Source organism: Apodemus sylvaticus, chromosome 7, assembly GCF_947179515.1.
Source record: "Apodemus sylvaticus chromosome 7, mApoSyl1.1, whole genome shotgun sequence".
Lineage (NCBI taxonomy): Eukaryota > Metazoa > Chordata > Mammalia > Rodentia > Muridae > Apodemus > Apodemus sylvaticus.
This window is the reverse complement of record NC_067478.1, coordinates 8939548-8951637: the sequence shown is the minus strand read 5'-3', so window position 1 is coordinate 8951637 and position 12090 is coordinate 8939548. Positions and strand designations below refer to the sequence as shown.

The 12090-nt window shown below is 49.8% G+C and overlaps 1 protein-coding gene across 3 annotated transcripts in view; it reads left to right on the top strand.

Annotated features, from left to right (window-relative positions):
- Osbpl10 (oxysterol binding protein like 10) overlaps nt 1–12090 on the top strand; it is a 246906-nt gene that overhangs the window by 224550 nt on the left and 10266 nt on the right. For all 3 annotated transcript variants that reach the window (XM_052187053.1, XM_052187051.1, XM_052187054.1), the window contains one exon: nt 6384–6864. In XM_052187053.1, coding sequence (XP_052043013.1) covers nt 6384–6864 — 481 coding nt within the window. The remainder of the gene's footprint in view (nt 1–6383; nt 6865–12090) is intronic.

The following is a 12090-nucleotide window of genomic DNA, read 5'->3' as shown; positions in this document are numbered from 1 at the left end:
TTATGTAAGGATCACAGTGCCAGCCTGGAGGGGTCATGGGGATGGGAAGCGGTAGGCAGAGGACCAAGCCTAACGCTGGACACCAAGCGATTGTGTCTCATTCTGCCCTTTGTAAAATGCCACAGTGTGATGCTGGGCTCTGTGGTGGGGCCGAAGAATAATGAGCAGAGAGACAGGGCGGCCTATGCAGGGTAGGATCCACCGCGAAGATCAGCCAGGGCCCTGTGAATGTCAGCCTCCTTTTCTAAAGCCCAGGGTTTATTTATTGAGACCGGGCCTCACTGTGGCCCAGGCAGCCCCTGAACTTGCCACATAGCTGAGGAACACCTCGAGCTCCAGAGCCTCTTATCTCTAGCTCCCAAGTGCTGAGATGACAGAAGTGCACCAGCACATCTGGCTCCATTTTGTTTTTTAGAAACAGGGTCTCATGTCTCCCAGCCTGACCTTGGACTCACTGTATAGCCAGAGGTAACTTTGGATTTCTGATACTCCCACCTCTAAGTCCCAAGTGTGGGGATTACAGGAGTGTGTCACCATACCCTGGTGGATGCAGTTAACGGGGATTGCATATCCCAGGTAAACTACCTCCCCAGCTCAGAAAGTTGCCTTGAAATGTTTTCAGGGGTTTCAGCGTAGATGATCTTTAAACAGATCCCACTCTAAGCACCTCCAAGTTCCTCATTTCTTCCTTCTCCTGCAGCGCATGGCTGATCCCTGCCTCTCTGCTGTTGAGTAAGGTCTGCTCGGCACCATGTTCCTACTGTAATTTCAGCTTCTTGCTGAATAAAGCTGTTGAAGATGCTTGGCTTTTTAAATAGCTGCCTATCTCTGGTGATTACATAAGACTCTGAGATGCCGCTCCAGTTAATGCGGAGGGCGTGTTGGTGGCAAGGTCCCTGAGTGCCATCTAAAATCCTAGTGTTTCCAAATTGTGGGTCTCAACCTACCAGCGGGTTGTAAAACCAATTTAGTGGGTCAGTCAGAGTGGTTTTTAAGACGTGAACTCTGACAGAGAAATATCAGAGTATGGTAACACACTTTGATGTCTGTTACATATATCGTGCCAGGTCATGGTGCAAAATGTTCTCATTGTGGACCACGCTTTTAAAATGGCTTGCAAAATTCAGGGCTGGAGTCATGGACGATAGGAGCGACTGAGAAATTGAAATTGCTCAGATCCAATTTGGAAGGGCACGGAGGCCTGGTGGGAGCTATCTGACGGTCGGCTGGCCATCCAGGAGGCTCTGTGTAGGGCTCTTGTCTGCAGCTGTGAAGTTTGCATTATTATTTTATTAGCTTGTGATTGCATTTCCAGAGGCCTAGCCTAATCCCGAAACTGCAGACATTGCTTTTGTCTAATGTCCAATTGGTTACTTGGAAGGAGAATGAAAAATTAATTTCAAACTCTTTCCATCAAACAAAATATTGTGTTAAGTGCTTTTTGTAATAGTCCAGGCACCATAAGATGGGGGAAGGAATTTCCTTAAGGAAATCTAATCAGCTCTGTTGGGTAAGTAAAGAAACAGGGAGACTGGGGAGACGGCGCGCGCGCACGCGCGCGCACACACACACACACACACACACACGCGCGCGTACATATGTATTTATGTGACATATAAATATATATGCATATTACATACATACACACAGATGTGTATGTGTGTGTGTGTGTGTGTGTGTGTGTGTGTGTGTGTGTTCCCAGTGCTAGGAAGGCAGAGATAGATCCCCAGGGTTGCAAGCCAGGTGACCTAGCTTAGTTGGTCAGTTCTAGTGAGAGACCCTGTCTCAGAAAGCAAGGTGGATGGTGCTGAAGAAATGGTACTCAAAGTTGTCCCCTGGCTTCCACATGCACTTATATGTATGTGCACACCAGTCATATACATATGTGCATCTGCACATACATATAAAATGCACCTACAAAGAAAAGAGGGGGCAGGGGAGGAAGAAGTACTTGCCTGTTATTTTGCAAAGTTCTCTGGTTTCTGAATCCCAGGTGAACCCTGGTAGCCCCAGACCCCTTTACTTCTTGGGCTCCCAGCCTGGGACTAGAGCATCACGTGGCTGTGGCTGTGCCATCCCCCAGCCCCCACCCCCACCAAGGTCAAGGACTGGTGGGTCTTTGAGGGAAAAACTGTACCTGTTCCCAGCATCTTTCCTAGGAGTCAGGTGTGCTGCCTGCAGGGGGAGGGGACTGTCACTCTTTCTGGCCGTCCTCTGCCCTCCTGATTGGATGTAATTAATTGCCCTCTGAATCCCCGGCACAGGTCTCCTTTATTTATTTATTTTTAACTTCCCCGAAGTAGTTCATTGTCTTAATTATGTTAATGGGGGGAAAGGCAGTCCTTATTGATGGCTCCATAAATCTGCAGCCAGACCGCTTGAACGCCATCCATCTGAACGACTGGGGCGTCACTCATCCTGTCCGAGGCAGACAGCCCAATTAGGATTCGTGTACTTCTTGGCTAAATATCTCTGGTGCCCATCCTCCAAGAAGCACTTGATGAACTGACTTGTTTAGAAACGAACCAAGAAAAGAAAGATGAGCCCTCACCCCCACCCCCACCCCCACCCGACCCAAGGAGGCCGAGTGAGGGAAGGAAATGAGACTGGACCAGAGAGTTGTTGGAGGGAAAAGCTGGTCGTCCTGTCGGGAATGTTCTTGACAGGCTTTGGAGTCAGTCAGGTGGTGATCTTCTCAAGTCCTAGCAGTACCCCAGCAAAAGGCGAGAGCAGGTGCAGACCTGGCTGGTTGGGCCTGGTGATGGCTGTGTCCCTAAGTGTGATGGCTAATAACTGTCAACATGACAGATCTCGGAAACCAGCTTCTGAGCATGTCTGTGAGGGATGACTTAGCCTGGTTCACTGATGTGGCTGTGCTCCCTGGACCAGGGGTCCCTGATGATGCTCGAAGAAGAAACAAGAGTAAACGTTCCTGTGTGGCTCTCTGTGTCACTCACAGCTTTCTCCTTGGCTCACCTCCAAGAGTGTTTCCAGCTGCTGAAACCCACGGCTGAAATGGCCAGTTGTGCTCCCACCCTCCCATTGCTGTGATTCATACCTGACAAAAAGAACAGAGGAAATCTGGGTTCACAGTTTAAAAGGGACACAGTGAGTCACGGTGGGGAAGGCAGGGCAATGTGGCTGGCCACATGAGTCAGGAAGCTGAGGGAGAGGAAAGCAGGCTCTCAACTCCAATTCCCACTGTGGGTCAGACCTGAGTCCATGGAAGGGCGCCACTTAACACGTGCAGGGCGCATCTCCCCTCTTCTGCTGAGCATTTTTAGAAACTTCCTCAAAGAGTATCTGGTATACAAACAGGAGTGTCTAGAGGTGTGTCTCCTGAATGATTCCCAAATTCATTCAAATTGACTATGAAGATTAATCATTTCAGAGCCCCTAAGTGGTTCGGGGGAGGGGGAAGAAAGGAGTGTTGGGGACTTTTGCTTGAGTGCTCTTACTTGTCCAATGGGAGAGTGGCATAGCCTGACCTCACAGAGCTCAGCAGACACCATCACCTGACTCTGCAGACACACAGAATGTGAGAAAGGGGCTGTCCCAAGGCAGAGTGTAGCTAGCGTGCACACCTGGCCAGAGTCAGCAAGATTCTTAGTTTAGTTGAATTGCAGCTGAAAGAATATTAGGAAATCTGCCTTTATTTGCTTAGTCATAAGATGACTATTTTCTTCTTCCTGCATTTGACCGAGGAAAGCAGAGAGATACAAAAATGCAAATCAGCCCTTTATCATCTAGAGACAAGTTAACATTCTGAGGCTTTGAATGGATTTACTTGGATTGTGTTCTCTGCTTGATTTTATATCTTGCTGCTGCTTTTTACATGGCTTTTAATGACAGATAAATAATATTAAGAGCTGTCTGCTAAACCATGCCTCCCGGTGGGGTTAACTTCCTCTGATTTCCTATGAAACCACTACACTTTGAAGACACATCTGCCTGCTTTCTCTCTTTTGGACGTATTTTCTTTTGTATCCAAATTACTTGCAAGGAGTTTTTTAGAAAGCCCAGTATGCAGGGCTGGATGGGTGACTGAGTTGTTATCAGGGGCTAATCTTACAGATTCAGTCCCCCCAACACACACCCAAGTGGCTCACAGCCCCCTTATGATGCCCATTCTGGGGGGATCTGACGCCCTCTGCTGACTTCCACAGACACCTGCACTCACATGAAGACACATAATTAAACATAAAACCAATCCTTTACTTTTCTTCTTCCTTTTCTTTTCTTTTTCTTTTTAAGGGAAACCTGACATGGAGCTAGAGATTCAGAGCTGTAAACCTGGGTGATATTCAGGATCAGTTACTGTAGAATCTTGGTGGCCTGCCAGCTTTGAAACCCTGTGAATCCATGTGGGAAGGAGTCAAGCAAGGCTGTTGGTGGTGAAGAGAGGGGCGTGGCTCCAAGCTGTTGTAGGCATCAAGGGAAAGAAAGGTTCCTTAATCTCTTAAGGGACCTCAAATCAGGTGTCACAGAAAGGGATTCCAAGATGAGCCATCTCCGAGCAGATTGGGAATTTATGGAAAGATTTTAATATAGATTTTAAAAGAAAGAGGTTCTTGGAGAGTTAAGGGTGATTGAAATGGTGGGTGTGGGCTTTTCAGAGTCGCCCATTGTTTCCCTCATAATGGGAACTAGCTCAGGCCAGCTTTGTGATGAAAAGATTATTCTGTTTATTAACTTTGCATACCACTGCCTTTGTAAAACTAAAGAGCAACTTTTGGGAGTCAGCTCTTACCTTCTTCCACGTAGGACCCAGAGATTAAGGAGTGTGGGGGCGGGGTGGGGGAGGGTCGAGGCAAGGCAGGCATGATTATAAGTAACAAGGTAAAAGTTGCCAATTCGAGGGATGCAGGAAGTTCTGACACCCTCACTGTCAACAAAGTTGGTAGTCAGCATTGTGTACCTGGGTCGGGAGGAGGCAGCAGCGGGCGGGGCCCTTAGCCTGGCTGCCAGCCTACTCAGCAGCCTGTGGCAACCGTGTTCCTGGAGTCTTAATCCTCATCCACCAAGAGGCTTCAGCCAGACTCCATGCGAGGGCCCCCTTTCCTTCCAAGTTCCCTCTCCTCCTCCAGCTGGCCCAGGCTGGAGAAAGCACTGTTTTGCAGCTGTTGGGTGGACCCTGAGGCCTGAGGCGGAGCTGTTTTGCGGGGACCCTAGGGCAGTGGGAGGTGAGAGTAATACATCAGAGCTGTCTGCACTCCCAGCTCAGATGACCTCTGTTTGCTTTTGATGATCTGGTCAGTGGGTTGTAGGAACTTGGGGTTGCGCAGGCCTAGAGTGACCACTGGGTTCCCTTTGTGGGTCCCACTCACGTGCCTCCTTCAGTCAGTCGCAGTGGGTAACAGACCAGGGACTGCCCCAGCCATCTCCTTTCAGATGGTACTGTGACTTCAGTCCCCCTTCCTGTCATGTCCTGGTTTCCCAAGACTCCACGGATGCACCCATGACCTTCCTTCCTCTCCCCCAGGGTGCCTCTGTGGCATCTGCTCCATCTCTGGCCCCTGCCTGGGTTGTGTTGGCTGCACATACTGCTCTAATACCGTTCCCACGTAGGCACTCTTGGTGATGGTGAGACCCTGTCTGCCTGGCCTCTGGGGCCATCAGGACACAGTGGCTCTTGGGAATGCTCCTATAGCGGGGGTGAGCAGAGGAAGAAGAAAAGCCTTTCTGGGCAAAAAAAAAAAAAGTGGCTCAGGCCCTGCATGGCAGAAAGAGAGTCATCTCCTGCAAGCTGCTCTCTGGCCACCACATGGGCACCATAGCAAGGGCCCACCCCCCCATCATGAATAAATAAATAACATGCAATAATTTTGAAAGCAGCCTTTCTCGGGATGACAGGGTTGGAATGAGGGATATGTGTTAGCAGAGAGACAGAATATACAATGAACTCAAGGATGGGGGAGGGGAGGGGAGGAGAGAGAATGAGGAAGCACACGCACTTGTAATGACTCAAGCGAGCAAAGAAGAGAGTCACCCACAACAGTCCTGTGCACAAAGCTGCCGCCTAACCCTTTTGGCTTGTCACAGATGCAGGAGTTTCCATCAAGGGCCTCACACCTCGGCTTGGGCCTCTGGATATTACTCTGCACTCTGCAGTGGCTGCAGCCCCTCCTCCCACCAGCTCTCACAGCCCTGGCTGCAGCCCCTCCCACCAGCCCCCCCCCCTGCAGCCCCCTCCCTGCAGCTCCTCCTACCAGCCCCTCCCTGAAGCTCCTCCCACCAGCTCCCTGGATGTAGCCCCTCCCACCAGCCCCCTCCCTGCAGCTCCTCCCACCAGCCCCCTCCCTGAAGCTCCTCCCACCAGCCCCCTGGCTGTAACCCCTCCCACCAGCTCTCACAAGCCCTGTTGCCTTATGTCCCTGGTGCAGGTGGTGCTCCCCACATTCATTCTGGAGAAGCGGTCCTTGCTGGAGATGTACGCAGACTTTATGGCCCACCCTGACCTGCTGCTGGCCATCACTGCAGGGGCGACGCCAGAGGAGAGAGTCATTAGCTTCGTGGAGTATTATCTTACCGCCTTCCATGAGGGCCGCAAAGGCACCCTGGCCAAGAAGCCCTACAACCCCATCATCGGGGAGACCTTTCACTGCTCCTGGGAGGTTCCGAAGGACAGAGTCAAGTCGAAGTGGACTTCCCCCCACCCTCCCATTAGTGTTCACGAGCATCCGATGGCCGATGACCCTTCTAAAAGCTATAAGCTCAGGTTTGTGGCTGAGCAGGTATCCCATCATCCGCCCATCTCCTGCTTCTACTGTGAGTGCAAGGAGAAGAGACTGTGTGTCAACACTCACGTATGGACCAAAAGCAAGTTCATGGGCATGTCCGTGGGGGTCTCTATGATAGGGGAAGGTAAGCCGACTTAGCGGATTGGAGTCTTACCCACCGCCCTTTGCACTGAGATGAGCAGCGGTTGCTTTGGTGTGTGGTGTATGTTATTGTAAATGGGTGTGGGAGGGCGGGAAAGAGGGGTGGATGATGGACCAGGTTGACTGATTTCCCAGTGGTCCCAAGTGATGGGTGGAAGGGACGGGTCACAGGGTCTTGGTCACCTGTATCATCACACACAGTGTGGTTTGCACACTCCGCCTTCTAGAATCTTCCTTCTCCCAATGGTCCGTGGATGTTGGGACTGCCCTAGATGTAGGACCACACAAGAGTACGTGGCTCTCAATGTGTTTATCCTCACCAGTGTTCTGGCTCCCAGAGTTGCCTGCTGAAAGGTGCTCGTAGGAATCCCTCAGGGCAAGCCTTTGGCTCTGTGCGAGGAACACTGTAGTGAAAACAGGCTGATCATTTGCTGGTGGATGGACTACACGTTCTTATCTTGGGAAGAGCTTTGTTCATTGTGTGGAGAAGCCTTCAGGGCCTGTTAAGTCAAGGTGTGTCATGTCTGTCTAACTCCCTTTTAGTCACAGATCTAGTTGAGATTCCACAACTCCCATCCTAGAAAACAAAAGTAAACAAACAAAAAACCCCACAGAATTTTACTTTCGGCCTTTTGGCTTCTCTTCTGAGAATCCTCCTCAGACCAGCCATTGACGGATATTTTGATTGTGAGCATTTAAGTTTTTTGCAGTGGGAACAGGTTAAAATATAGTATTGCCCCTCCAGGCCTCTGCTCCAAGTCCCTGCAGGTCTCTCTCTCCTGCCCAGCACCCACTCCTTCCAAGTATCCGGCAAAGCATGACTCTTAAGCTTGAGTAGTTAACCAAATATATTTATGTATATGAAACTCCCAACTACATAATGCCAAATTACAATGATAAAGTTTTATCCCAATATTTCTGACACCATCTGGATCTGCGACTTCTCTTCGGCTCCCTCGTGCAGCTCCCAGGCTCCCTCTCTCTCCGCTCCTCCTTCTCTTAGCTCCTCCTCCTCTCTCCCCTCCAATCTCTGGCCTCTCATTGCCTCTCTCTCCGCCCCTCCTTCTCTTAGCTCCTCCTCCTCTCCCCCGTCCTATCACTGGCCTCTCATTGCCTCTCTCTTACCCCTCCTTCCCTCCAATCACTGGCCTCTCATTGCCTCTCTCTCCGCCCCTCCTTCTCTTAGCTCCTCCTCCCCTCCAATCACTGGCCTCTCACTGCCTCAATGTGAATGGATAGGAAATATCTTGATTCAGTTAGAAATTATTTATATATGTGTATGTGTGTATATATATTCTATATGTGTATGTATTCTATATATCTATATATAGCGAGAGGAAAGAAAGAATGTATGGAGGGAAGATGGAGGGAGGAAGGGAGTGGGAGAGACAGTAACTTGCAGGAAGTGGTTCCCTCTTTCCACCATGTGGATGGATTCTGGGGATTCAAACTCAGGTCTTGAGCTTTGGCGGCAAGCATCTTTACCTGCTGAGCCTTCTCAGCAGCTCTACTGTCTTAAAGCTTGTTGTCCGAGCACCTGCAGGTGCTGGGCACTGTCCTAGGACCTACGGATACTTGAATAAGTGAGAAGGAACCTCACATCCCCTGTAGCTGTGCAGAGCGTCTACTATTTCAGTGTCTGGAGAAATAAAGAAGAGGGAGTCAGCTGAGTTCTGTGTTGAGAAGTAAGTGCCAGTGGAGAAAGAGATGGGCAGTGCCGGTAGGGGCAGGGCAAGCTGCTCCTGAGATGGGGCATCACTAGCGGCAGGTAAAGGTGTGGCCAGAGCTCCATGCCCCAGCAGCCACCTGAGGAACGCTTTCACAGACTTCCACTCCAGTGAAACCATAATTCTGGCTTTGAGGAAAAGAATTTCAGATCCAACCAGTATTAAACAGAACTGGAGTTTAGTAAGACATTTAAACATTAAGTGCAGGGAGAGGAAGAAAATAGAAAAAGAGGTGCCACTCCCACATATGGGCATCAGCTCTCGGGGAAATGACCTCAACTACCTCAGCAACAAGTGTGTGTGTGTGTGTGTGTGTGTGTGTGTGTGTGATTGACTTCCCTAGTTACGTCATGAAAGGTTACTAAAACATCCCCCTTTTTCTGGTAAAGGAGGTGGTGGTTAGCACCTGGAGTACCCTAGGTTAGGTGCCTTAGTCACTGTACTATATTACTGTGAAGAGACTTGATGTCCAAGGCAACTTATAAAAGAAGCATTTAATTGGTGGGCTTACTTAAAATTTCAGAAGGTGAGGCCATGATCTTGGCGGGAGTTTGGCAGTGGGCAGGCAGGCAGGCATGGTGATGGAGCGGTAGCTGAGAGCTCATGTTTGATCTGCTATTTCATGTATAGGCAGGGCATCAGCTTGGTTTGTAGCTATTTAACTTTTTAAAACTTACAATTACATGTAATTAATTATGTGTACATGTGTAATGCACGTGTGCAGATCAGAGGACAACCTGTCAGGAATCAGTTTTCTCTGTCCTCCATGTGGATCCAAGGGATTGAACTCAGGTCATCAATTGTGAGACTTTAGGGGACCATTAAGGACTAACCCATAACAGTCCAGTTGTATTCTGAGGTGAGGAAGGCTGAGGGGGTGTGCCTGTCACTATGAGAATGAGGGTCACTGAGGCAGATTTTTCTTTCTGTTTATAGTTTTTAAGGGGGGGTTGTTTGCTGAGAGAGGATTTTCCATTGTTGTATTGACTTTCCCCATCCTCACTGCGTAGCCCAGGCTGGCCCTGAATTCCATAAGCTTTGGCCACCACATCTGGTTCTTTACTGAGGACATGATTTTTTAAAAAGTTACACACACATACGCACATACACACACATGTGTATATCTAATACATGTATGCAAATGTTCAAGGCACAGTGAACACACGAAAGTCAGGAGTCAGCTTTCTAAGCATGGAGGACCCACAGGTTGAACTCCGACTCCCCGTTACCTGCAGATACGTTTGCTGAGCTATCTGGCTAGCCCTTGTTAGACTGGAGGGAGGGTGTGGAGCCACTGCTGGTTAAGTGTGGTGCTCCTGTGGAGAGCCTACACTCTGCCAAGGGATTCACTGGCCCATGTAACATGTCATGTAAAGGCTAAGGAGTTTGCTCTAAGAACCCTGGTCCTGCTGTCCTCCCACAGGGAGGGGTATGGACGCTTTAGTAGAGGCAGAGAGGTCACCATAGAAGAGTGGGAGAGGTAGGCAGCTATGGAAGGCCTCACTGGTCATCTCTAAGAAGATAAGATATGACTACTGGTGTCTGGGCCCGGAGGTCACAGGTGACCTGCATAGCCTTTGTCTGTGGTCGTCTGAGTGCAGACCCAAGCGGATCCCTTCAAGCCGGATCTGAGGAGAGTAAATGCACCCAGTGGTGTTTATGGGCAGAGTGTTGAGGAAGCCATATGTGGAGGGCAGCCTGTCTGATCTCCCATGCTGAGGACTTCTTCAGTGTACAGCCTCCTGTTCTGGATGGGAAATCAGAATCTGAGACAACTCCAGAAAGTTCTGAATGTCACAGGTCCAGGACCATGTGAGGGGGTGTCTAAGCCAGAGTAGAATGGTGCCTGGTCTGTATACCTTCAAGTCCTTACAAGGGTACAGCCAGGGCTGCCTAGGCCAGTCCTGGAGGAGATGAGGTCAGGCATTTCCTTTCGGGCCTGTCCTCTGCCCCCAGCCAGGCTCCTCCTCCTGCACTCAGCCTTTCCCCAGATGCAGGCCAGAGTGCCACCCTAGGCAGCAAGCCCAAGGGCGGGTCTCCACGGCTGTGTGGCCTAGTGGGAAGCTCTGTGGAAGCGAAGGCCCCAGGGGGAGGTTTATGTTTCCAGTGACTATGTCCTTGGTCTGCAATTAGAAGCAGAGCAATTCAATCTATCTTCATTGAAAAACAAAAATTGGGGCCAGAAGGATGACTCAGTAGGCTAGAGGCAGCCCTGAAAACCCAACATTAATTGACCCACATGGTAGAAGGAAAGAACCGATTCCCACAAGTTATCTTCTGGATGCCACACACACCCCTCCCGTAACACACAGGCACACACGATACAGGAATAAAAATTAGAAAAAAAAAGTGGTATTCAGGTTATTCTATTTGATTTTAATACTTATTCTAAATTCCCCACAGAATATGTTCTTTGGCTGTTTTTGTTGTTGTTTTTTCTTTTGTTTTTAAAAGGGAAGTTCTTTCTGTAGTCCTATAACTCATTATGTAGCCCAGGCTGGCCTAGAGGCCTACACCATTATACCCAGCAATATCAATTCTTTGTAGATGAAGCACAGATGTTTTCTAGAGACCACCACCACCACCACCTTGCCAGGTTCCTGCCTGCTTCAGGCAATGCCATAGGCCTGTTTATCTCCATATTGATAATGAGGTCTAGAAAACCCAGGTGGCTCAAGTCACCAGCCATCTGACAGATGACTGTCACTGCCCTCGGTGAGGGTTCCTGCAAGCAGATGAGTATCCAGATGTCCTGGTTAAGGTCAGGAAGGCTTAGCCCTGAAGTGGGACCACAGTAGACACTGTGGTGAGGTGGTAGCCAGGAGACAAGCTGCCCATCTGGAAGGCAGTTGCTGTCTGCGTGTCCTTTCCTGTTGCTGTGGTAAAATATGGACAAGAGAAACTTAAGGGAGAAAGGTTGTGTGGCTCACAGACCATCAAGGTCACAGACAGCAGAAGCTGGAGAGAACGGGTCACACACACCGTGTCCCCATCAGGAGAGAGCAATAGGCTCACGGCGACTACCTTACCTTCTTTTCATTCAGTCAGAACCTCAGCCCATGGCTTGACACTGTTCACGGTCCAGATGGCCCTTCCCACCACAGCTAATCCAATAAAAACCCTCACAGGCACTCCCACTGGCCAGCCTAATCGTCACTCCCTTCCCAAGTGACCTACATCAGGCCAAGTCTACGATGAGAATTCACCCTCCTAACTACCACGTAGCCATCAACACCCGCAGTGTGTATGGGGCCCTAGAAGTGACTGGAAGCTTCTTCCTGCAGAGTCCCAGGGGCCTCTTCCCTGCCAGGACCCCTCTCTCTGGATGTAGCCAGTGCTTGGGGAATCAAGGAACTTAGAAGTAGAACTGAGGGGCGACAGGAACATCCTGGTGGCCTTTTTCCTTTTCCTTTGAGACAGAGCAGACCTGGTTGTACCGAGTCCCAGATAGGCCTTGAGTTTCCAGTCATCCCGCCTCAGCC